The sequence below is a fragment of the Panthera pardus genome, unplaced genomic scaffold, assembly GCF_024362965.1.
Source record: "Panthera pardus isolate Hobbes unplaced genomic scaffold, ASM2436296v1 HiC_scaffold_13, whole genome shotgun sequence".
In the NCBI taxonomy this organism is placed as follows: domain Eukaryota; kingdom Metazoa; phylum Chordata; class Mammalia; order Carnivora; family Felidae; genus Panthera; species Panthera pardus.
In genome coordinates, this window is record NW_026526688.1 from 171,608,949 (window position 1) to 171,636,546 (window position 27,598).

General features: G+C 36.6%; 1 protein-coding gene across 2 annotated transcripts in view; it reads left to right on the forward strand.

The window, feature by feature from the left end:
* Window positions 1-27,598, forward strand: part of PDS5A (PDS5 cohesin associated factor A) — a 137,280-nt gene that overhangs the window by 85,248 nt on the left and 24,434 nt on the right. For both annotated transcript variants that reach the window (XM_019413823.2, XM_053901618.1), the window contains exons 18-26: window positions 1,281-1,386; window positions 3,091-3,251; window positions 7,614-7,737; window positions 8,565-8,723; window positions 11,376-11,444; window positions 12,549-12,685; window positions 15,796-15,919; window positions 16,234-16,438; window positions 16,895-17,009. In XM_019413823.2, the coding sequence (XP_019269368.1) occupies window positions 1,281-1,386; window positions 3,091-3,251; window positions 7,614-7,737; window positions 8,565-8,723; window positions 11,376-11,444; window positions 12,549-12,685; window positions 15,796-15,919; window positions 16,234-16,438; window positions 16,895-17,009 (1,200 nt within the window). The remainder of the gene's footprint in view (window positions 1-1,280; window positions 1,387-3,090; window positions 3,252-7,613; window positions 7,738-8,564; window positions 8,724-11,375; window positions 11,445-12,548; window positions 12,686-15,795; window positions 15,920-16,233; window positions 16,439-16,894; window positions 17,010-27,598) is intronic.

Here is a 27,598-nt window from a genome sequence, read left to right on the forward strand (position 1 = left end):
AGCCTCCGACTTTAGATTTCAGCTCAGGTCATGATCTCACAGTTTGTGAGTTCGAGCCCCGCGTCAGTCTCCATGCTGAGCATGGAGCCTGCTTGGGATTCTTTGTTTCCCTCTCTTTCTGCCCCTTCCTGTGTGTGCACGCGCTCACCTGCTCGCTCTCTCGCTCTCTCTCTCTCTCTCTCTGAAAATAAATAAATAAACATTTGAAAAAATAAAATCAGGGGCGCCTGGATGGCTCTATCGGGCACGTGTCCGACTTCAGCTCAGGTCATGATCTCACAGTTCATGAGTTCTAACCCCATGCCCAGCTCTGTGCTGCTAGCTCAAAGCCTGGAGCCTGCTTCCGACTCTGTATCTCCCTCTCTCTGTGCCCCTTCCCCACTTGCACTCCATCTCTGTCTCTCAAGAATAAAGAAACATTTTTAAAAAGCGTTCACCTTGCTTATTAATTAATTAATTAATTTAATTAATTGAAAGTACCATGTTGCTACATAGTCTGATTTTTATTCACAGGTAATGTTCTGTTTTGTGGTGGTTAGGAATTAGTTTGAAAAACTAATTCCATAATGTTGGACAATTAAATGTTTTTTTATTGATGAATCTGTTTATGAATATAAGATGATGCTTCTCATGAACTTTTCTCTAAATCTTTAGGAATAGAATTACTGATTCAGTAAATTAATCACCAAGGATTAATTTAAACTCCTTTGTCCATGCATTTGTTTTTTACTTTGAGTGAATTGTCATTTCTTCATTTAGCAACTGCCATCTATTGTTTTTCTATTGTTGTAAGCAATCTCTTTATATATAGAAATCAATGTTAAATTATCTTTCCAGTACATATCATTTAATTTTAATCTTGTTGTTTTTCAGTAGAGTTGTACATGGAGTTTCGGCAAGGTTGTGGGTAGATAAAGTAAAAATCTCAGCTGTCAAGTTGGGAGCAAAGTTTAAAAAGTCACAAAATAGGGTTGCCTGGTGGCTCAGTCCATTAAGCATTCTCCTCTTGATTTCAGCTTGGGTAATGCTCTCAGCAGTTCGTGGGATGGAGCCATTGGATTCTCTCTTCCTCTCTCTCTACTCTCTCTACCCCTCCCCCACTCACGCACAAGGTCTCTTTTTCAAAATAAATAAACATTTTTTTTTAAGTCACAAAATAATTTTTTCCTCCAGGAACGTACTTGTAGCTAATGTTTAGGTTCTGTATGTGTTCTACCACAATGTAGTTAGGAATTACTGATCTACTAAGGTGGCTAATTTAGATTTTCTTATTTTAATAGTGCACTGGTAAAACTGATGAATAAATCAATAGAGGGAACAGCAGATGATGAAGAGGAGGGTGTAAGTCCAGATACAGCTATTCGTTCAGGACTTGAACTTCTTAAGGTACTTTTAAAATAATTCTGTCTCCATGAATTTCCAGTCTTAATTCCAATTCCCTTAAGGATATGCAAGGATTGGGCTTTATTTCATTGGAAACTGAAAAATTAAACATTTGTAGTAGAAATCATATTTTATAAAAATGTATGTCTTTCACATTACAATAATGTAATTGTTTTACATTATAAAATCATGTTTTGATGATTTGCTATTTCATTCCTCATTTGCATACCTGTATTTAACAACATGTGCTTGTAACAGTATGTTCTAAATGATCTAGTCTTAACTTTCATCTGCTGACAGGAATTATATGACAGTATCTGTCTTATCAGGAAATTTTTAAACAATTGCTACTCATATTATGCCAAAGAATTCAGAAAATAGAGCAATTAGTAAGAGGCAGATCAGGCAAGACTTTGTGGACAAGATATGGCTTAATCTAAGGTAACACAGCATCGTGAAAGAGAATAATTCTTGGCATATTTTAGGGATTGTTGGGAGTCTAGCCTAACTGAAAAAAAAGGATTGCTTTGGGGAATAACGGGATACAGGGTTGGTTTTAGATTGGTAATGTTCTTTGAGCAGAAAGGTGTTATCAGGGTCTTTCCTTCTGGCTTTCATTATGGCATGGCACTTAACAGAGCTTTCATCAGATGGAGTAAAGAGGAAATTGAAGGAAAGAGATATTTAGATAACTATAATGTGTGAACTGAGGGAGAAGAGACAAACCAGTGCAATGGACATTAGATAGAAAAGAGAGTGATGGGATTGTATTGGAATGGTCTTTAATTTCATGGAAAGATTTTGTATTTTTAATGATGAGATATTTTTAAATAGTTTTAAGAGTAAAATCTTGAAGATAAGCATTTTTCATAGTTTTGATTCATTTTTTCAAATTTGATTCTCCATTTTTCTGTAAGTAAAATTTACAAGGTTTTATATTATCAACCCTATTACTAACATGTCAACATACTATCTAAATATTATCAGCAAGAATCTCACCGAATGAGACCATCTCTTTACTTTATAACCCATTAAATAAATGCTTATTAAGTAAGTTAGTGAAGATTACATACTCCATCCCCTACCCACACCTCTCCACTTGTAGCCTTTATCTCTGATATTATGCTAACTAAGTTGTTTCCACTTCATGGAAAGTAAATTTCGTAGACATGTCCAACTTGCTATAAATTCCTTAGGGATAGACTGGGACTTCTAGAGTAATAAATAAAGGAGTAATAATGTACATGTTTTTAATCGTGACTAAAAGTTCACAGTTATGGCTTCTTTGTTTATAGTTATGACCAGTGGAATTTTGTGATGGATTTCACTTAAAATATTCCTTTTAGACTATCGTTTTGCCAGTGAAATAAAGCTCTGTGTTAACATTTTGTTTACATCACAGTATCACAGTCCATAAAAAAAGAGCCACATTTTCTGCATTCCCAGTTTCAGAACAGACTAAGAGGTAAAGAAGAAAATAGGGCAAAGGCTATATATCAACTCTCATAAGGAGTCTACTGCACAGTATTTCTTTTCACATGTCATTAAACACAACAAATTACAAAGGAGACTATGAAATAAAATCTTTATTCTGTATAGCTAGCATATGCAGCCCATAATTTTGAATTGTATTTATAGTAGAAAATAATTTTCTTCTTTGAATGAAAACCATTGTCTGTACTTCTAAAGCTATATCTATTCCTCCAGGTTCTGTCTTTCACACATCCTACCTCGTTCCACTCTGCAGAGACATATGAGTCCCTGTTACAGTGCCTCAGAATGGAAGATGACAAGGTAGCAGAAGCTGCTATACAAATTTTTAGAAATACAGGCCACAAAATAGAAACAGACCTACCCCAGATACGATCGTGAGTATATTTTTTCTCATGGTAAACACAAAAGTGTTTTAAGTGTAGGAGCCAGTCATTTTTCTTTTTCATGTAGGAAGATAGGAGAGAGGGGAGAGGAAAGACAACTTTTACTTAGAAGCAACTTTTCTGTATCCTTTGTATTATCCTTTCTCTGCCTTATACTCCTCCCCTACTATTAGAAGAACAAACTGAGAAAGAAATTAGAGGAACAAACTGAAACTTTGTTTATAACAAGATTATTTTTGAATATTAATATTAATAATCAAAAGTTATCACAGAATTTAGAATTTGTGGTTAGCAAATTTGTGGTTAGCGTTTCTTCCTTATCTATGTACATTTTCTTCCCTCCAACTGGTTTAAATTCAGTAGCTGCTACTAACCTGTCTCACCAAAGAATGGGATAATCAACTAGTGTGTTTAACAGCATATCTTATTAGTTGCCTGGTTATTGGCAGTGGTGGTTTTATAATTTTGATCTCTCCCTCAAGATTACCTTTTCTCTTTCATCATAAGAATGAAATACATTTTGATATTTTTACTTCGACATCATAAAGAGGTTGCCTTAGGATCAAACTTGTGCTGAGAGTTTATATTTAGACAAAAAACGTGGGAGATGTCTTTTGAAGGAAAAACACATTGTTGATAGCTGTTGAGTCAGATGTTCAGGGTATATGCAAATAGTTCTGGATATATCCAAATCAAACCGTTTTTCCTTACAGGGTAATAATAGGACAAGAGGACTACTGACTCCTAAAGTTTTGGTTTTTTGTTTTTTGTTTTTTTAATGTTTTATTTATTTTTGAGACAAAGCATGAGCAGGGGAGGGGCAGAGAGAGAGGGAGACACAGAATCCAAAGCAGTCTCCAGGCTCTGAGCTGTCAGCACAGAGCCCAACACTAGGGTCGAACCCACGAACCGTGAGATCATGTCCTGTGCCAAAGTCGGACGCTTAACCAACTGAGCCACCCAGGCGTCCCCTGATTCCTAAAGTTTTTATTAAATTTGTAAGCTGATAGTTTAATTTGAGAAATAAGTCAATATTTATTGTACATTCTCTTCATTCTCAGAACTGTACTGACTAATATAAAAGAATTACCACACTTAGTCCCTGGTCTCAAGGTGTTTATAGCCTAGAAGTCATAATCTTTGTACTTGTACATTGGGGAAAAAAATCATTGACACACTAGGGTAAAGTTTCTGGTGAGTTTTTCAAGGTAGGAAAACCTATTTTAAGGTAAAGGATTTCTTCTTAAAGGAATTCTATCCCAGCAGAAGCAGTGGAAAATGGGGGTAGGTGAAATAGTTAACTTTGGACACAAGGAATAAAACGTACTGTTCTTAAGACTAATAAGGAAGGAAGGAGAAAATCATTGAAAAGCAGAGGAGCAAAAACAATGCAAGCCTCAGAAACAACCCTGATGACATCATCGGATTATATAGCACACTAGAAAAGCAAGGGAAAAGGTTAAAGTTGATTTTTGTGTAATTTCATTAGGCTAAGAAGAATTAGTAACACATTTAACAACAGTTTGATCAACACTATGTCTTTGTTACTTGTGTTATTTACAAGAACTGCTACTCTGGTAAATGAGTTTGTGAGAAAGACTTTAACAGTGTTCAGTTAAGGAGGCTACTGGGCCATGGAAATCTGTCTCTTAACAATTCTAAATCTGCACACAGAGAAATGTGTCATATTCGTAAGTGTCAAATCAGATTTATACTGACTAGCATATATTCATCCCAGTTTTTTGGTTGAGGTGCATGACCTGGGATCTGGGGTATTGCTTTTAATGTCTAGCCTCCCATTTTCATGAGAGGACCTTTTGTCATCATTGTATTTGATACCACTGACCTTATAATCTATAAAATAGAACCACTGCATTAAATGTATGACAAGTATCTTTCCTTAAATTTTTTTTTTTTGCCTTAAATAGCTTTTCTTCTGATTAAAAGAATACTTAAATGTTCATTGTAAAAAGCTAAAACTTGGGGTACCTGGGTGGTCAGTCACTTAAGCATCCAACTCGTGATTTTGGCTCAGGTCATGATCTCAGGGTCATGAGATGGAGCCTCCCATTGGTCTCTGTGCTGAGTGTGGAGCCTGCTTAAGATTCTCTCTCCCTCTCTCTCTGCCCTACCCTGTCATTTTCTCTCTCTTTCTTTAAAAAAAAAAAAAAAAGCAAGCTGAAACTTTAGGAAATATAAGGGAGAGAAAGAGTCATTATCCACATTTTGATATTTCTTTATGAGTATTTTGTCTATCTACTTGCTGTGTATACCTGTTCTTTTATAGGTTGGTACTTACATCTTCATATAATGTTTTCTTATATCAACATTTAATGCTTTAAGACTGTAATGTGTTATTTCCATATTGTCCTATTATTTTACTTTGACCTTCAATGTCAGTATGGAGGTTAAGTGCATGGATTTTGGAAAAGAAGTACACATTTTCACATCCCAACTCCACCATTTCCTAGCTCCATCACCTTAAGAAGCTTAAATAGGGGCACCTGGGTGGCTCAGTTGGTTAAGCGTCCGACTTCGGCTCAGGTCATGATCTCACAGTCCGTGAGTTCGAGCCCCACGTCGGGCTCTGTGCTGACAGCTCAGAGCCTGGAGTCTGTTTCGGATTCTGTGTCTCCCTCTCTCTCTGCCCCTCCCCTATTCGCACTCTGTCTCTCTCTGTCTCAAAAATAAATAAACGTTAAAAAAAAAAAAAAAAAGAAGCTTAAATAAAATAATATTTTTGTGCTTTAGTTTCCTCATCTGTTTAATAAATGTAATAGTCCTATTTGGGTGACTATGAGGATTAATTGAATTAATCCACATAAAAACACTTAGAATGGTGCTTGGTACAAGTACTCAATAATCGTTAGATGTTTTTATTACTCTTCTACCAATATATATGTGTCGTTATCCTTGCATACTTTGTTTAACTGCTTTCATTTCAGCCTTTTAGTAAAACTTGACCTTTTGCTACTTTTTGTCTATGGCTACTTTAAAGTTTATTTATTTATTTTGAGAGATAGAGGAAAAGAGCCTGAGCAGGGGAGGGGCAGAGAGAGAGGGAGTGAGAGAATCCCAAGCAGGCTCCGTGCTCTGCACTGAGCCCGACAGAGGGATTGATCTCACAACCGACAGAGGGATTGATCTCACAACCGTGAACCCATGACCTGAGCCAAAATCAAGAGTCAGACATTTAACTGACTGAGCCACCCATGTGCCCTTCCATGGCTGCTTTAAAGTAACTGAAGGGGGGCGGGGGGGGGGGCGCCTGGGTGGCTCAGTCGGTTGAGCGTCCGACTTCGGCTCAGGTCATGATCTCACAGTTTGTGGGTTCGAGCCCCGCATCGGGCTCTGTGCTGACTGCTTGCTCAGAGCCTGGAGCCTGCTTCAGATTCTGTCTCCTTCTCTCTCTGCCCCTCCCCGCTCACGCTTTGTCTCACTCTGTTTCTCAAAAATAAATAAAATGTAAAAAAAATAAAAATAAAAAAATAAAGTAACTGAAGGGGAAGGGCGCCCGGGTGGCTCAGTCAGTTAAGCATCCGACTTCAGCTCAGGTCATGATCTCTCACGCTGTGTCGGGCTCTGTGCTGACAGCTCAGAGCCTGGAGCCTGCTTCGGATTCTATGTCTCCCTCTCTCTCTGCCCCCACTTCGTCCTCTGTCTGTCTCTCTCTCTCAAAAAATGAATAAACATGAAAAAAATTATTTTTAATAACTGAAGGGATTGTGAAAGGGAAGTGGGAAATTAGGAATATGTACTTGGAAGGTAAATATAAAAATATAACATGGGGAAAGTTTTAGATTATAAATTAAGGGTGGTTTGTTTATTTCTCCATATTCATGAGGTGGCTTTAAAATAAAAATTATCTCCTGCAGTAGCCTTTTTCTTGAGACGTTTCTTGTATTATAGTTGGGGATAGAGAAGGAGCTTTAAACCTTTCTGCAGATGAGGTAATTTTTAACAGAGTCTTATCAGGGTTTCTGGCTGGCTCAGTTGGTGGATTCTTGATCTCAGGTCGTGAGTTCGAGCCCCACATTGGGTGTAGAGATTATATACGTGTGTGTGTATATATATATGTGTATACACATATGTGTGTGTGTGTATATATATACACACATATATATACGTGTGTATATACATACATATATACGTGTGTATATATATATATATATATATATACACACGTATATATAACACACACGCACATACATACATACGTACAGCTTAAAAATTAAGAGAGGCTTCTCTACCAGCAAAAATCCAAGCAGTTAAGGGAGAGGAAGCAGGAGACAACCAGGAGAACTACTTGTAGTATATGGGCTTTTTTTTAATTATGGTATTATTTTTTTGCAGGACCTTAATTCCCATTTTACATCAGAAAGCAAAGAGAGGTACTCCACACCAAGCAAAACAGGCTGTTCATTGTATACATGCCATATTCACCAATAAAGAAGTCCAGCTTGCACAGATTTTTGAGGTATATATATATATATATATATAGGATGTGTTTATGTTGATTTTTATTCTTATGCTGTGTGGTTTGTTGAAGATGGAAGGTAAATTTTTTTTTGGCTATTTAGTTTCACCCTAGTATATATATTCCATGGGAGCAGGGACACTCTTTTTCCAGCACTGTATTCACAAACTTTACATCAGATTATATGTTCAAATACTACATTTAGAAGAATATTTTGTGTGTTTGTGTTAGAACATTTTAATTTTCACTTTATTGGCTCGGTGGTCCACTTATCCTCAGAAAGTATTAGTAGATAACTTTGAACCACCCAGTTTAAAGTACATATCAACCCTACCTGAAAATTAATCCTGTTTGCCTTTTCTTATGTATGATCCTTGGCCTGATCCCACTACTGGAAAAGTACTCTTGTTTCTGTAAATTGGATATAGTATCAACAAAACCATTTGAACCCTTATTTTTTATGGTCCATGGGCATTTAAAATGTCCCCACAGGATAAGAAATCCACCAACATAACAAGCCTATTGTTGTAAATGGCTTGAAAATAATGCTGATTTGATGATGCAGAAATGTTCTTGTTTTTACTTCTGCCTTTTACGTGGGCTTTTGTTTTCTTTTTCTTTTTTCTGCATTCTTTCATCATATTAAATTTCAGTAAGTACAATAAGAATCAAGTGTCTGATATGGCTGAAGTTACTTTTGATCATATCATTAGAACAGATTTGTTTGGGCACAATAAATTCAGGAGGGTCAGGAGCATTTACTGTTTCCATAGAATGTAGATATTTATAAAACAAAATTGGTAATTTTGACTGTTTTATTTTTATAGCCACTCAGTAGGAGTCTGAATGCTGATGTACCAGAACAACTTATAACTCCATTAGTTTCATTGGGCCACATTTCTATGTTAGCACCAGATCAATTTGCTTCCCCAATGAAATCTGTAGTAGCAAATTTTATTGTGAAAGATCTGCTAATGAATGACAGGGTAAGTTTCTAATTTAATTAAATTTAGAATAATGAGACTAAAACTATTTATATCTTCATCACAGAAACATTTCTGCCTCTCTATTTAATTTTCTTTTCCTTTTAAATTATTGCATGTTTTCCCTCATTTATTTACTTAAATTTCCAAATGACATCCTGACTTCAGTATAGCTATTACCAGAACTTAACATTTAAGAAAGAAAAAATGAGAACATGAGATGAATGAATCATTAAGTAAAAAATATAAATCAAATGCTGTTATCCTAACATTTGAAGGACAATTTACTGGAGTGCTAGAATTTTACCAAATGTTGTTAAAAATATAAGTAGAATTGTATTTAACATTTTGAATTGTATTAAGCATTTCGGAATATAATTACATTGCAGTTTTGGCACTAGACTCATACTCTGTTCTAGTTGCTGAAGTGTGTGGGTGGGTAGGTGCTCACAGTGTGTGTGTGTGCACATGCTAATTTATTAGCTCCGGGCTGGAACCCAGGAATGTATAGCTTGAAAAGGCTCCCCAAGAGATTCCTGAAACACATACCTGATTAAGAATTCACTTTACCAAGTATATCTAAATTAAAAATGAATGTTGAATGAAGACAAGTCTGTTTTACCTGCTGGATCATTGTTGATGACTTTCAAGGGAGTGCTATTTTATCCAGCTTACCTATTCCTTCCACATGATCCAGTAGTCTTGGAGCCTTCGATATCCAAACTTAAAAAGAAAGACATTTTAGTGCATTCCTTCCTCTCCCTTCCCCCATTTAGATGTAATAGACAAGGATAGAAGAACATAGCCAAAGTGTCATTTCCCACTTAACACATTCAGGCTGTGTTTTGTTTGCACTGTTGATAGATGTGGCTGGTAACCAGTGTGAAATTTAAGACCCCTCTTAAATGAGTTGATTGTTGATAGATTGTAGTTTAAGGTGGTTCTTTTTTGTTGTTTATGTGGTAAAATATGCATGATTTAAACTTTGGCAATTTTGCTATTTTTAAGTGTACAATTCACTTACGTCATACACACCAGCATTCTTGTTTTTGTTGTTGGGTGGGTATTTTTGTTTTGTTTTGTTTTGTTTTTTAAGAAACAAACAAGTTGAGGGGCACCTGGGTAGCTCAGTTGGTTAAGCGTCCAACTCTTGCTTTCAGCTCAGGTTATAACCTCGGGGTTTATGAGTTAAAGCCCCACGTCAGGCTCCACGCTGATAATACAGAACCTACCTGGGATTCTGTCTTTCTCTTCCTCTCTCTCTGCCCCTCCCTTGCTCGTTTGTGCTCTCTCTCGCAAAATAAATAAACACTAAAAAAAAAAAAAAAAAAAAGTTTAATACCATGTATGCCTCCTGTATACATGGGAAATACCCAGGAAAGCCAAATAACTCTCCAAAATGACCCAAGCCACCACCTAAAATATGTACCCACATTGTTGTGTAACTGTCATCACTATTTCCAGAACTTTTTAATCTCAGACGAAAACTCTGCATTCATTAACCAGTAATCCCCACAGCCTCTGGTAAACTCTGTTGTACTTTCTTCTGACTCTGAATTTGCCTGTTCTAGATACCTCTCATCATACAATATTTGTCCTTTTGTGCCTGGTGTATTTCACTAGCATAATCATTTCAAGGTTCATTTGTGTTATGTATCAGAAGTTCATTCATTTTATGCCAGAATAATATTGTATGTGTAGCCTACATTTTGTTTATTCATTTGTTGATGGACAGTTGGATTTTTTCCCACCTTTTGACTTTGGTGAATAATGATGAAATGAACATTTGCATCCCTGTTTTCAAATCTTTTTGGATATATGCCTAGGAATGGTATTGCTGGCTCCCAAGGTCATTCTATGTTGTACTTTTTGAGGGACTGCCAAACTGTTTTCCATAGTGTCTATACCATTTTGTGTTGTTTCTTCACAGCTTTGCCAATGCTTACTCTTTTCTGTGTTTTTGATAATGGCCATTCTAGTGGGTATAAAGTAGTATCTCATCGTTTTGTTTTGTGTTTCACTAATGATTTGATAGACATGGCTGGCAACCAATGTGAAGACCTTCTAACAATGTAGAGGGTTTTTTTTTTTCTTTTCATGTGGTTTTGGCCATTTATGTATCTTTGGATATTTAAAGTCATTTGCACACTTTTAATTGGGTTGTTTATCGTTTCTGAGTTCTCAGAATTCTTTATATATCCTATTAAACCCTTGTCAGATACTTGCCAAATCAAACAACATGAAGATTTTCTCCTATATCTTCTAAGAGTTTTATAGTTTTAGCTCTTAAATTAAGATCTTTGATCTATTTTGAATTAATTTTGAATATAAGGTAACAATGCATCTTTATTTTTTGCTCTTGGACGTCTAGTTTTTCTAGCACCATTTGTTGAAGTAATTGGTCTCAGCACCCTTGTTAAAAATCAGTTAACCATATAGTTGAGGATTTTCTGCATTCTTTGTTTCATTCCACTGGTGTATGATTTGTAGTAAGTTTTGAAATCAGGAAGCTCAAGTCCTCCAACTTTGTTCTTTTTCAAGCCCTGGTGACTTTCCTGTAGGATTCCTAGAGCACTGCATTATTCAGCATGAAAAACTTAATGAAGGAAACTTCAAAATTCTTTCTAAGAATTAAATATATTTAATTGTCTATAGTCAACAGGTGAGAAGAATGGAAAATTATGGTCTCCAGATGAAGAGGTTTCCCCTGAAGTACTAGCAAAGGTAAATTTGTGTAGGCCTTGATAACTTTTATGTTGAAATAATGAACATTCATAGATACCCTTTAACTTGACTTTAAATGAGTATCAAAAGTTGTGTTTTTCAAAGAAATTGTAGTCCTCATGGAGTTATTTACATATATGTCAGCATTTTCCATTGAACCTCCTGCCTGGTGAAATAATTTCAATGAGGCTGTTTTACACAGAAATTGTTTGTAGGGTATTGATGCTCAGAAGCATCTCAGGTCTAGCCTTACTACCACTCTCTACAAAAATATGAATATTAACTTGGCAAAAGTGGATAGCTGTCATCAAATTGGTAACTTTTGATAGTTGCAAAATGTACCTCAATAAAGCTAACTTTTAAAGTGGTAGTATTGGGTTGACAACAAGTCTTCATTATCTTAAAATCTGTTTCACCTTTTGTGGCTTCATAGTCATGTTCCATCAATTCCTTTTTCCAGGTTGTCAATAAATACTGTAAATAACACCTAGATGCTTTAGCTAATTTTTCCATGTGTATTGGTAGCAGTCTTTTGAGTGTAAACCTCCAAGTAATTATGACCACAAATAATTAGGGAAATCTCCTAATTTTATATTTCAGGATAGTCACACAGCATCACACTTCATAATTTCTTCAAAATAGTTTTTTCAGTACCACAAAAAATATTAAAGTCTATCTAAATGGCACATTTTAATCACTGTAAGAGGTATAGTTTAAATAGTTATTTTTAAAAAATGTATTTTCAAATAATTTGAAGTTTTGGGGCAATGTGAAAAGCCTGAGATCGAGCCAGACTTTGGGCAAGTTATCTATTATAGTAATGTGTCCTAGTTGCCTTATTTGTTGGAAATGAAAATACCTCCCTTGTAGAATTGTTTGGGACATCAAATAGGTTAAAACATTTACAGCTCTGGGAAAAGTGCCTATTACAGATTCAACAAGATAAATATTCTTATTGCTATGGTTATTATCCTACAGACTTGTTTCATAAAACATATTTACCAGCAATTAAGCAACCTCATTAATCTAATTAACATAAATTAATCTTCCCTTTAATTGAAATTTTAAGTTCCATTCTTTTTTTAGCATGTTAATATTTTATAGGTACAGGCAATTAAACTTCTGGTAAGGTGGCTGTTGGGTATGAAAAACAACCAGTCTAAATCTGCCAATTCAACTCTTCGATTATTATCAGCGATGTTGGTTAGTGAGGGTGACCTGACAGAGCAAAAGAGAATCAGGTGAGATTTTTCTTCCTTTCCAATTTTTACCTTACATAGGAATTATTTGCCTAATTAATATTGAATGTTGTAATTGTACCATATGCTTTGGGATCAGAGCTGATGTACTCCAGGTTTGCATCTCAAGCATAATGGAATGTTTCTTTTCACTTTTAAAGACCAGACTTTTTCCAGGAAACTTTTAGTCATAATCACTATGTATTACAGTTGCCTTCAACATTTGGTTCACTTAAGCAAATACCTGTTGAAATACTGCTCTTTGCAAAACACATGAAAAGCATTGCAGAGAAAACATAAGATTCAGTTTCTACCTTTCACCCTATATTATAGTGATGGAACAAGTGGAGTGACAGTACTGTGAAATGAATGCAAGTTTCAGTGGAGGTTCAAAGGAGGAAAAGTCACAGCCCTCCTGGTGGTTTGCAGAAGATTATACAAGGTTCTGCAAATGCAAAAAAAAAAAAAAAAAAAGCAAAAGCCACATACACATTGTTTCCATTTCTACACATTTTCACTTTGTGAAATCACTATTGCTTCTTTCTATTTGTTGTTTTGTTTTGTTTTGTTTTGTTTTGGGAAAGCACCAGAGGGGAAGAGGGGCTGAAGGAAAGAGAGAGAACCTCATGCAGGCTCCATGCCCAGCACAGAGCCGGCTGCAGTGCTCCATCTCACAATCATGAGATCATGACCTGAGCCTCCTGAGCCACTCGTGTGCCCCATATTCCTTTTAAGATGAAAATAAAAGCCAGATTTTTCATGATCCGTGTTTGTTTCAATTCTTGATTTACTACAGTCCAGGAGTACCAGCAGATAAAACTACAGAGTTCTACTTGTGATGTTTTCCTACTTTAAAATGTTTTATTACAAGACAGATTTAAGTATTCATGTATGCATTGAGTATTGAGCACTGTCATCCTAGGTACTGCTATGCTTGTTTTAAAGGTATAAAATCTCTCCTTCTAAGGAATATGCATTCTAGTGGAGGAGATAGGAAATGAGCAATTTCAGTAGAGATGCTGAATGGTTTGATAAACTGAAGAAAACCATGAGAAATTATCTTTCTCATAGAATAAGCCAAGGGTAGCTTTGTAGGAACAGATTAGAAGATTAGAGCTAAGTTAGCAATGATGAGAACTTTTAAATTGGGGGAAACTATGTACAGTGTATGGCAAAGGCTTAATAATGAGCTCTTTATAAATTAGTTATAAATAGGATACCCACTAGAGATGAAGACTACAAATTATCAGTTTACCTTTTTAAAAATGTTTAACATTGTATGGAGCCTGCTTGGGATTCTGGTCCCTCCCTTCCCCCTACCTCAAAAATAAATAAAACATTTTTTTTTTAATCATTTATATTCACTAGGAAAAGGACACTTCTCTCTTCTATTTCCCCACTCTTTCCTTTTACCCACATTCAAATAACATGAGCAAAACTTTTCTAAAAAATAAAAATAAATGTTTAACATCACTAAATATAATAAATGCAGTTTAAACATGGTGATACCTCTTGCCTGTCAAATCAACAAAAAAATTTTTAAAGTCATCACTGCTTCACAGGATCAGGGAAATGGCTTCCCTCCTTACTCCTGTGAATATAAATTAGCACAGTCTTGGCAGGACAGTTTGGCACATTGGGTATAGTTCCCTATAAATGTTACCCTTTGACTATTTTTATACTCATGAAATATAAGAGAATCATACAAAAATGTGTGTATGAACATATTTTCAGCATTTTTTTTATCATCACAGAAAATAGGGGAATGGTTAACTACGGAACACATGTCATGAAATATTAGGCAGATCTAAATTAGGTGTTACATATCCTATGCTAATTATACACTAATGTAACCATGCTATGTAAATTTAGCTTGGGCTCTAGAATCAGAAACTTATACAACTCTATACTCCATTTACTAGCTGTGTGAACTTGTATAAATCACTTTTCTAAACCTCACTTTCCTCATAGAGTGAAAATTAAATAAAGCCTGTGAAGTGTTCACTCACTGCCTAACAGAGTTAAGTACCCAGATGGTAGTTGTTTGTTTATTTTTTAATCCCTGAATCATTTGAGTCAGAAGCCATTTGAAGTTCTCTCAAAAATACCAATGTTCAGGACACCTGGGTGGCCCAGTCGGTTGAGTGTCCAACTCTTGGCTTTGGCTCAGGTCATGATCCCAGGGTCATGGAATCGAGCCCCACGTCAGTCTGTGCTGAGTGTGGATCCTGCTTAAGATTCTTGCTCTCCCTTCCTCTGCCCCTCTCCGCAGCTCATGTTCTCTCTCTTAAAAAAAATAAATAAATAGAATAATAATAATAATAATAATAATACCAGTGTTCACTTTGACAATCCTCCTGTCCAAGAGTGCGACGTTTTCTTGTACGATAATAATGGACTCAGCCAGCTTTCCTCATTTCCTAAAGTCTTTAAATATCATAACCATGCTATGTTTCACATAGAAGTTGAAAGAAGACTGTCCTTTCATCTCATCCATTGTCACATTTTACCATTTAGGAAATAAAAAACTACTGGGCCGGATGGTAGTGCTCAACCTCCTGGGGTTTTTTTTGCTACAAAACGAAGTCTGCCCTAGAGACTAGTACCCCAAATAGACACTGGCTCTCAGCTCATATCCTTTCCCTTGTCTGCTACCTCCTTTTCCGTGGTATAAATCACCTCCTAATGGCTACATATGCATTTAAAAACTGTGGGAAATAGATTTGATATGATAGGTGGTTTAATCAGTTGTCTACAATGAATGTGTATTCCTCTTAAAATGAGGAATACTGTTCCTGATGTAAATGGTTCTTCCCAGCATTACACTTAGTGTAGTTGTGAATCATAAGCAGGGTTGTTTGTCTATGTATGGTAGAGGATCTAGGCTAGAACATAACTAAAAATGAAGGCAGATAAATTTATTAGTCACAATGATTTGAGCCTTTTTCCCTGTGTTGAGTTCAAGAACTAAAAGTAGCTTTCCCATATTTATATATTATGTCATTTTAAGCATAAGTTATGCTAAAGATCATAACACTCAAAAAGGGACCAAAGCATTGTTATGAATGATAATGGTTATAGGAAATGTTTATTTCTTTTTTGTTTGTTTATAGTAAATCTGATATGTCTCGCTTGCGATTAGCTGCTGGTAGTGCCATAATGAAGCTTGCTCAGGAACCTTGTTACCATGAAATTATAACCCCAGAACAGTTTCAGCTCTGTGCACTTGTTATTAATGTAAGTAATCATCTTATTTTTGTCAGTTACTTTCCCTTCAAAGTTAAGTACATTTACCTTTATGGATACAGATCCATTTACTGTGTGCACAAACAGAATTTGTATTACAACTATTCTAACTAAGTATCTTATACATATTGTTATTTATTTCCCCCAGTATAACTATGATCTTTTTTTAATGAAGGCATTCAGAATAAACTGCTGTTTGGTAAATGTTTGCCAATTTTTTTTCTTAATGAAATGAGTTTATTTTGTCATAGTTTTAAAGGTACTAGTATTTTTATTTAAGTATTTTTGGTTTTCTGCTGCTGTAGGATGAGTGCTACCAAGTAAGGCAGATATTTGCTCAGAAGTTGCATAAGGCACTTGTGAAGTTACTACTCCCATTGGAGTACATGGCGATCTTTGCCTTGTGTGCCAAAGATCCTGTGAAGGAGAGAAGAGCACATGCACGACAGTGTTTACTAAAAAATATCAGTATACGCAGGGAGTACATTAAACAGAATCCCATGGCTACTGGTAAGTAATTTTGAAAGCTCTCAGTATGCAAACATATCTTGTCAATGTACCAATTTGGGGGGTGCAGGGGGTTTATTTCCCATATTTCTATTGTAGTTAATAATAACACTAGGATTTTTAAAGGATGCTGTCACTATAGTTGTGATGTACTTAACATTTTTCTTACGGGATCAGCAGTGTGGCTTGATTTAAACACATTGCTCAGATGTCAGAGAGTAAAGAATTACTTTCCTAGCTTTACCAAGGACTCACTATATAATCTCAAATTATCCTTTTGGCTTTAATAGCTTTCCACATTGAAATAAAAGTGTTTCAGTATCCTCTAGATACCATGTTGCCTCTAATTTTAAAATAAATGAGGAAAAAGATGGAAACTGAAGTGGATAAAAAGCAAACTAGAGAGGGATTTTATAAAAGCTCTTATTACTGTTGTTGATAATAATGTTTTCACTTTAGAGAAATTATTATCACTGTTGCCTGAATATGTAGTTCCATACATGATTCACCTGCTAGCCCATGATCCAGATTTTACAAGATCACAAGATGTTGACCAGCTTCGTGATATTAAAGAGTAAGTCATGTAGAATTTCAAGAATTCTAGAAGTTATTTTTACTTTTTAATAAGATACCGAATATTTTTCCTGTTACTGTTCCCATTAGAATAAAAACTTCTCTGTGGTTTTATTTCTTATAAATTATTGTTTCATCTTAGAAAAATTTTCCATCTAACAAGCTCTTTTTGGTTCTTCTGATTGTTTCCTATTTGCTGTCAGCTGTGTCTTTAAAATAGGCTGGTTTGGGGGCACCTGGGTGGCTCAGTCAGCTAAGTCCCCAACTTCAGCTCAGGTCATGATCTGACAGTTCGTGAGTTCGAGCCCTGCATCAGGTTCTGTGCTAACAGCTCAAAGCCTGGAGCCTACTTTGGATTCTGTGTCTCCCTCTCTGCCCCACCCTCCTGCAGACGTGCTCTCTCTCAAAAATAAATAAACATTTAAAAAATTGACAAAAAAATAAATAAAAAGTATTATGATTTTGGAGTGCCTGGGTGGCTCAGTCAGTTAAGCGTCCGACTTCAGCTCAGGTCGTGATCTCACAGTTTGTGAGTTTGAGCCCCATGTTGGGCTCTGTCCTGACAGCTGGGAGCCTAGAGCCTGCTTCAGATTCTGTGTCTCCTTCTGTCTCTGCTCCTCCCCCGCTCACACTCTGTCTCTCTCTCTCAAAGATAAACATTAAAAAAATTTTTTTTTTTTTTTTTTTTTTTTTTAAATAAAAGTGTGGCTTTTTTGAGAGGCGCCTGGGTGGCTCAGCCAGGTGAGCATCTGACTCTTGATTTTTGCGTAGGTTATGATCTCACAGTTGTGAGGTCAAGCCCCACATTGGGTTCCATGCTGACAGTGAGGAGCCTGCTTGGGATTCTCTGTTTCCCTGTCTCTCTGCCCCTCCCCTGCTCTCTGTCTCTCTCTTTCTCAAAATAAATAAACATTAAAAAATATAATAATAAAAGTATTACGATTTTTGTATGTATGACATTAAAAAATATAATAAAAGTATTATGATTTTTGTATGTATGTCATTAAACCTTATTCCTAATCTTATTTAAGGTTGTAATCAACATTTATCTATGCCTCCTATAGCTTTTGTCACTGAAATTGTGTCAGTATCTTAACTGGAAGAGATGTTATCTTGTCCAACATTACTGTTAAGCATTGGACTATGAGCTCCTTACATTTTGAAGCCTTGTCATTTCATTATTGTTGCTTCCAACACATTATTCCAGTAATACGGTCTTTCTGTAACTAAAAACTTCTCTGGCCTTCAATTACCTTATTCATAAAATGAAGGAGATAAAATAGATTAACTCCTAAAATGTCTTCTAATTCTAATTTTTGCTTATTTTTTAATTGTTTACATTTGTATTTACAATTTTTTTCTTTAAAAACTTTGAGTTTGGGGTTTCCCAGAAAGCACTTCCATAAAATAAAAACCTGATGTATGTGTTTGCCTAGAACGTGAGGTCTATGTCAGAGAACATTTTAGCTGTATTTCAGTTGCAAAGCAGTCATGTGAAAGAAGGACTAGACTTAAGAGAAGAAGCTATAATATGGGAAGGAGAGTACTGATGTACAAGAAGTAATTGGAGTTAGAATTGAAATCACTGGCACTTTTTGTTGTTCTGTCTAGTATGCAACATTTTTAATATCATTAAGCAATTATTTTAAGTTTCCATGTAAATTGAAGTGTTAAATAATATGTTTTTCAAACTGGTTATTTAACTTTGTGGAAATTATTAATTTGTTGTGTCGCTATTTGCTTTGGCTGTTCAGGATCTTTTATGGTTTCATAAAAATTTTAGAATTATTTCTTCTAGTTCTGTGAAAAATGCCATTGGAATATTGATAAGGATTGTATTGAATCTGTAGGTTGCTGTGAATAGCTTGGACATTTTAACAATATTCTTACAGTCCATGAACATAAAATATCTTTCTATTTATTTGTGCATTTTCAGTATCTTTCATGTCTTCTAGTTTTCAGTATGGGTCAGAAGCATGACTGTGGTCAAGAAAAGATAGCTGTAGGGGCATCTGGATGGCTCAGTCAGTTAAGCATCCAACTGCGGCTCAGGTCATGATCTCACAGTTCGTGAGTTTGAGCCCCGCATCGGGCTCTGTGCTGACAGCTTAGAGCCTGGAGCCTGCTTCAAATTCTGTGTCTTCCTCTCTCTCTGCCCCTCCCCCACTCGTGTTCAGTCTCTCTCTCTCTCTCTCTCTCTCTCTCTCTCTCTCTCTCTCTCTCTCCTTCAAAAATAAATAAAAACATTAAAAAAAATTTTTTTAAAAGAAAGAAAAGATAGCTTTATAACATGAGAAATTGAGGGGGGTCATATAATCTATCAAAATTACTTTTTTATTCCCTTTATAATACTTTTTTATTCTCTTCTTTACCAAAATGATATATAGCCATACTTTAAAATACATAGGATTAAATTCAGTCTATCAATAACCATTATACTGTTTTGGGAATCAGTCAGTCTTGAGTAACAAGAGTGTTTATCTCTTTATGGACTCTTAAGAATTAATTGAATCAGAAAGATTTATTTTAGTTACAAAAGACAATTTAAGTTTTTCATTTGCCATATTTTAGTTACAATATATTTAACATTAACATTAGAAGTTTCAGTTCCTTGGCATTACTATTATTTTTTTTTTAACGTTTGTTCATTTTTGAGAGAGAGAGAGAGAGCACAAGTGGGGGAGTGGCATAGAAAGGGAGACACAGGATCCGAAGCAGGCTCCAGGCTCTGAGTTGTCAGCACAGAGCCTGACCCAGGGCTCGAACTCACAAACCACAGTCATGACCTGAGCTGAAGTCTGATCCTTAACTGACTAAGCCACCTAGGCAACCTGGTATTACTATTATTTTACTTTGAAAATGATCCCTAACCACCTCCTTATCCCTAAGAAAAAGAGTGAGAAAATGTCCTGATGTTTTACATTGTGTGGGATTAGTTGGGAGAATTTTATGTATTCTAACTGGAATTGTGTTAATTCATCCTTATATTTTTGAGACTCTTCAGTTGCTGTATTAAAGAAATGCAGTATTATAGGGGCGCCTGGGTGGCTCAGTCGGTTAAGCATCCGACTTCGGCTCAGGTCATGATCTCGCAGTCTGTGAGTTCGAGCCCCGCATCAGGTTCTGTGCTGACAGCTCAGAGCCTGGAGCCTGCTTCACATTCTCTGTCTCCCTCTCTCTCTGCCCCTCCTCTGCTCATGCTCGCTCGCTCTCTCTCTCTCTCTCTCTCTCTATCTATCAAAAATAAATAAACATTAAAAAAATTTAAGAAATGCAGTATTACATAATGATTTGAGCTTGGATTGTGTCACCAAATAGATTTGTGCGCAAATTCTACCATTTTACCAGTTGTGTGAACTTACTTCATGTCACTTAATTTCTCTATGCTTTAATGTTCATATTTATAAAATTATAATAAGTTGTTGTGAGGATTGATTGAAGGAGATAGTATGTGTAAAATAATCAAACAGTGGTTGGCATATTAAAAAAAAAAATCTTTCACCTTATTGGCTAACTATACTCCTGGTTGTTACTCTTTTTGATGCAATTATAAATGGGAATGTTTTCTTAATTTCTCTTTCTAATAATTATTAGTGTAAAAAATGCAACAGATTTTTGTGTATTGATTTTGTATTCTGCAACTTTAGTTTGTTCTAACAGTTTTTTGATGGAGTCTTTAGGGTTTTTTATGTATAATATCATCTTATCTGCAGCTAATGACAGTTTTACTTCTTTTCCAGTTGGATGCCTTTTATTTCTTTTCCTTGCCTAGTTGTTCTGGCTAGGACTTCCGAATACTTTGTAAATAAAAGTGGTAAAGACATCTTTGTCTTGTTCCTGATCTTAGAAGAAAAGCTTTCAGCTTTTCACCATTGAGTATGAAGTTATATGTGGTCTTTATTATGTTGAAGTATGTTCCTTCTATAATCACTTTGTTGAGAGTTTTTATCATAAATATACGTTGAATTTTGTTAAGAACTTTTTCTGCATCAATTAGAGATGATCATGATTTGTATTCTTCATTTTGTTAATGTGATATACCACATTGATTCACTTGTGGATGTTGAACCATCCTTGCATCCCTGGAATAAATCCCACTCAGTCATGGTGTATGATCCTTTTAATGTATTGTTGAATTCAGTTTGCTAATATTTTATTGAGGATTTTTGCATCTATGCTCATCAGGAATGTTAGCCTGTAGCTTCCTTTCTTGTGGCATCCTTGTCTGGTTTTGGTATCAGGATAATTGCTGGCCTTGTAAACTGATTTTGGAAGAGATTCCTCCTCTTTTTTGGACAAATTTGAAAAGGATTGATATTAATTCTTCTTTGAATGTGTGGTACAATTCACCAGTGAAGCTCTGTGGTCTTAGACTTTTGCTTGTTGGAAGGTTTTCAGTTACTAATTCAATTTCCTTTCTAGTAATTGGTCTTTCACGTTTTGTTTCTTCATGATTTAGTCTTGGTAAGTTGTATATTGCTAAGAATTTATCCATTTCTTCTAGGTTGTCTAGTTTGTTAGCATATAATTTTTCATAGCATTCTCTTATCCTTTGTATCACTGTGGTATCAGTCATAAATCTCCTTTCATTTCTGAGTCCTCTTTTTTGTTTTTTCTTGGTCGGTCTAGCTAAAGGTTTGTCAATTTTGTTTACTTTTTTTTTTTTTTTTTTTAAATGTTTTAGTTATTTTTGAGAGAGAGAGAGCGTGGGAGGGGCAGAAAAAGGGAGACACAAAATCTGAAGCAGGCTCCAGGCTCCAAACGGTCATCAGTACAGAGCCCAACGCAGAGCTCAAACCCACAAACTGTGAGATCATGACCGGAACCAAAGTCAGATGCTCAGTTGACTGAGCCACCCAGGTGCCCTAATTTTGTTTATCTTTTCACAGAACCAGCTCTAGTCTCATCATTTTTTTTTTCTTGTCATTTTCTCTATTTCATTTATTTCTGCTCTAATTTTTGTTATTTTCTTTACTTCTAACTTTGGGCTTCATTTGTTCTTTTTTCCCCTGGTTCTTTGAGGTGTAAAATTAGTTTGTGACTTTTATGTTTCTTGAGGTAGGCGTTTAGTGCTATGAACTTCCCTGTTAGAACTGCTTTTGCTGCATCCCAGAAATTTTGGTATGTTTCCATTTTGTTGGTCTCAAGGTATATCTTTTATTTTTCTTTTGATTTCTTCTTTGACTCATTGGTTATTCAATAGCATGTTGTTGAATCTGTACATATTTGTGAATTTTTCAGTTTTCTTAGTGTAATTTTGTGGTTCCATATCATTGTAATCAGAAAAGATGCTTGATACCATTTCAGTCTTAAACTCATTAAGACTTATTTGTGTCAGGGTGCATAGATAGCATTAAGACTTATTTGTGTCAGGGTGCATAGACAGCTCACTGCTGTCAGCACAGAGCCCAATTCAGATCCTCTGTCTCCCTGTCTCTCCGTTCCACCCCACTCACACTCTCTCTCCCTCTCTCTGAAAAATAAACATTTAAAAAAAAAAAAAAAAAAGACTTGTTTTGTGGCCTAACATATGATCTAACTTGGAAAATGTTCCATGTGCACTTAAGAAAAATGTGTATTTGTTGCTTTTATATGGAATGTTCTGTAAATATATCTGTTAAGACCATCTGGTCTAACATGTCATTTAAGACTGATGTCGTCTTATTGGTTTTTCTGCCTGGATGATCTATTCATTGATATAATTGGGGTATTAGAGTCCCTATATATTATGAATTGTAATAATTATATAAATACTATTGTATTTCTGTTTCTCTTTTAGGTCTGCTAATATTTGCTTTATATATTTAGGTCTTTCTGTGTTGGGTACATAAATATTTACAAAGGCCCCTTTCTCATTATGTAACACCCTTTTTTGTGTCTTATTACAGTCTTTGTTTTAAAGTGTATTTTGTCTGGGGGGCTCATTGGGTTAAATGTCGAACTCTTGATCTCAGCTCAGGTCTTGATCTCAGAGTCATGAGTTGAAGCCCCATGTTAGGCTCCGTGCTGGATGTGAAGCCTACTGAAAAAAATAAAGTGTATTTTGTCTGATAACAATTGTAGCTACTAAAGCTTTATTTTGGTTTCTATTTACATGTAATATCTTTTTCCATCTCTTCACTTTCACTGGATGTGTTTCTTGTAGGCAGCATATAGATGAGTCTTGTTTTTTTATCCGTTCAGCCATTCTGTGTTTTTTGATTGGAGAATTTAATCCATTTACATTCAAGGTAATTATTGATAAGTATATGCTTATTGCCATTTTGTTAACTGTTTTATGACTGTTTTTGTAGTTTCTTTCTGTTCCTTTCTTTCATTTACTTTCTTTGTGGTTTGATGACTTTCTTTAGTGGTATGCTTATATTCCTTCCCCTTTATCTTTTGTGTATTTACTATAGATTTTTATTTTGTAGTTACCATGATGCTTACATATAAAAACTTAACAACAGTCTGTTTTAAGTTGATAACAACTTACTTGATTCCATTCTAAATCTCAACATTTTAACTCCTCCTTACATTTTATGTTTTGATGTCACATTTTGCATCTTTTTATCTTATATATCTTTTAACTAATTATTGAATCATTTATTTTTACTACTTTCATCTTTTAACCTTCATACTAGCTTTATAAGTAATTAGTCTACTACCTGACCTCTATTATTTATTTACCTTTCCAGTGATATTATTTCACATGTGTTCTTATTACTAATTAGGGTTCTTTTCTACTTATGGAAATCCCTTTAACATTTCTTTCACTACCGGTTTAGTGGTGATGAACTCCTTTTAGCTTTTACTTTTCTGGAAAACTGTTTCTCTCTCCTTCCATTCCAAAAGATAATCTTGGCAGGTAGAGTATTCTTGGTTGGAAGTTGTTTTCTTTCAGCTCTCTGAATATGTCACGCCACTCCCTCCTTGCCTGGAAAGTTTGTGTTGAAAAATTTGTTGATAGTCTTATAGGGGGGTTCCCTTATATGTAACATTTTTTTTTTCTTTTGTTGCTTATAATATTCTCTTCTTTAACTTTTGACACTTTATTGTTTTGTTTTTTTAAGTTTATTTATTTTGAGAGAGAGTGCATATGCTCAGGAGAGGCAGAGAGAGAGAGAATGTCAGATAGGCTCTGCACTGTCAGCCCAGTGTGGTGTTACAACTCACAAACCATGAGATCATAACCTGAGCCTAAACCAAGAGTCAGATGCTGAACCAACTGAGTCACCCAGGAGACTCTGTTTTATTGTTTTGGTTTTTTAAGAGAAAGAAAGCATGAGTGCACGTGAGTGGGGGAGGAGAAGAAGGAGGGAGAGAGAGAGAATCTCAGGCTCCACGCCTGGTGCAGAACCCAGTGCAGGGCTTGATCTCAAGACCATGAGATCATGACCTGAGCCGAAATCAAGAGTCAGACATTTAACCAATTAAGCCACCCAGGTGCCCCAAAACTTTTTAATTTAAAAAAAAAATTTTTTTTAGAGACACGTGAGCCAGGGAGAGGAAAGGGGCGAGGGGGGGAGGGAGGGAGGGAGGGAGGGAGGAAGGAAGGAGAGACAGAGAGGGAGAGAGAGAGAGAATATGAGAATATGAATATCCTAAGCAGGCTCCACACTCAGTGCAGAGCCTAGTGTGGAGCTCCATTCCATGACCTGGGGATCATGACCTGAGCCGAAATCAAGAGCCAGATGCTTACTCAACTGAGCCACCCAGACGCCCCTTGACATTTTGATTGTAATGTGTCTTGGTGTAGGCCTCTGGGTTCAAATATTTTAGAACTCTAGGCATCCTGGATCTGGTGTCTGTTTCCTTCCCTACATTCAGGAAGTTTTCAGTCATATTTCTTCAGAAAAGGTTTCTGCCTTTCTTTCCTTTTCTTCTGGAAGGTCTGCAAGGCAAATATTAGTCCATTTGATATCCTTTAATTTCCTTAAGCTGTTTTCACTTTTTTTTTCCATTTATTTTTCTTTTTGCTCTTCTGATGGGGTGCATTCCTCCTCCTTATCTTTAGATTGATCCATATTTTCTGTTTCATATCTAGTCCGCTGTTGAACCCCTGTATTGTATTTTTCAATTCCTTTATTGTATTCTTCAGCTCTGATTTCTATTTAGTACTTTGTTATAATTTCATCCCTGTTAAAGTTCTTACTGTTCATCCATGCTGCTCCCCAGTTTGGTGAGCATTTTATGACCATTACTTTGAACTCCATCAGTTTACTTCTCTTCCTTTGGATAAGGCTTTTTTTATGAGGTTTTATCTTACTCTTTCATTTGGAACATATTCCTGAATTTCTTCATTTTGCTTGACCCTCTGTATTGGTTTCTGTATAGTATATGAAACAACATCTCTTCCAGTTTTGAAGGAATGACCTTATGGAGGAGTTGAACCTTTTCATTCAGCTCTACCCCATTTCTTGATCATCTCTCAAAACTTTGTGCTTGTCCAAGCAACCTGTTATATTTTTAATAGCTCCCAGTAGTTAAGGATGTGCCAAGATCTGTCAGTGTCCCATAATGGAGACACTGTACCTAGATTCAGACTGACTGGAAGCCAGACCTTCAGGCAGCTGCTTTTATTTAAAAGTATGCAGATACAGAGCCACCTGGGTGGCTCAGTCAGTTAAGCATCTGACTTTTGATCTCACCTCAGATCTTGATCTCAGGGTCATGAATTCAGGCCCTGTATTGGGCTCTGCACTGAGTGTGAAGCCTGCCTACATACATACATACATACATACATACATACATACATACATACATAATTAAATAAAGTTAAATAAAATTGAATGAATGCATGCAGATATATCCAGTCCTGAGGAGCAACAAGCATAAACCTCACCACCAGAGCCAAGCAATCCTGAGGTATGTCCCCTAGGTGGCAAAAAGTCGGGTTCTAAACGAGTGTATGAGCACCTTTCTGGGAGATACCGACAAGCTGGAGAAGGACTAAAGAGCACCAGGGTGGCATTGATAGCCTGAGTTCCTTTGGAAGCACCATAGGCCACTAAATGTAGGCCAGACCTGAGTCCTGCCCCTAGTCCAAAGCTCCAGTACAGGCAGAGTGGCCTCTTCACAGAAAAACTGAGAGTATACCTCAGTCTGCTGCCTATGCAGTGTCCTGAGGGTGGTAGCCTGCCAAAGGCAGTCCCTCCGATTACCACAGTCCGTTGGGACCCAAGAATGCAAGCTGTTCCAGCCAACAGAGCCGGGTGATTAAGGGTTGTCCCCCAAACATCAGGCACCAGACTCCAAGCTCTCTTCCAGGAAACACTGGTGGAGGGTGAGTCTGAAGATAGCGCCTGCCCTCTGAGGTCTCTGGAAAGGATTTCAGTCAGCCTCTAGATGATTGCTTTGTTTAGAAGCCTGACCCTTAGGCCACAGTTATGATGATTAGCTGATAGGCTTACTTCTCAGAAAGACCCAGCTCCTGGGTCAGTGGCCTCTTGCTGTGCCCTGTGGGGTGGTAGCTGGTAGCACATTGGCTACCGTCCTTTGGGACTCATGAATAGAAGCCCCACTGGCCACCAGAGTTAGTTGATGTAGAGCTGTCCCTTGGCAGCAGTCACAAAAATTGGGGCGCCAGCAAAGGTTATGAACTTCTTTCTGGGTGATTATTACATTCCCCTGTGACCAGAAACACAAGCCCCCCTGTTCTTCCAGAGCCAGGTGTTCTAGAAATGTTCCCGTGGGCAGCACCCACAAAAGGCACAAAACAAATGTAAAGGTTCCCTTCTGGGAGCTACTGGTCCTCTAGAGCACAGCAAAGGGAGAATGCAAAGATGGCAGTCACCAGTCTCTGTCCCTGGAGAGTGTTCCAGCAGCCTCCTAGGTATGTAAGTTACATTAGATGCCTGCCCCTCAAGTCGAGGTTATAAGCAGGTTAGCTTTCTTTACTCTGAGGTGCCTGTGAGTTGGGCCCTGGAGTGGGTCCATTCCAGCATATGAACCCTTTAAGAGGCATTTCTCAGATTGCTGCAGACTTGTGGGTCCCAGTATCTGTAGAATATTTTGGGGACTCCTCTCTCAAGTTCATGTCTTAGAAGTTGGGTGCCCAGTGTGGGGTTTTAACATTTCACTCTTCAGAGAGAAGCTCTGTTCCCTCACAATTATGGGTCACAGCAACAGGGGTGGGGTTTATGGCGAGATTGTATTCCAGTCTCTCCTCCCCACTTTGGTATGTTTTTATTTCTTTGTTTGCCTAATGTGTAGTCATCACTCAGTCAGCCTTTTAAGTTTTTAAAGAGGAAATTGGTTCCATATGTAGCTGTAGATACAATATATTCCTGAAAGGAGGTGAGTTCAGGGTCTTACTATGTCACCATCTTGAACCAGACCAAGTTCTCTGTTTCTTATTCGGTCTTTTCTGTCCAATATTGAAAATAAGACATTGAAATCTCTGTTTATGGGGCGCCTGGGTGGCTCAGTCGGTTAAGCGTCCGACTTCGGCTCAGGTCACGATCTCGCGGTCCGTGAGTTCGAGCCCTGCTTCGGGCTCTGGGCTGATGGCTCAGAGCCTGGAGCCTGCTTCCGATTCTGTGTCTCCCGCTCTCTCTGACCCTCCCCCGTTCATGCTCTGTCTTTCTCTGTCTCAAAAATAAATAAACT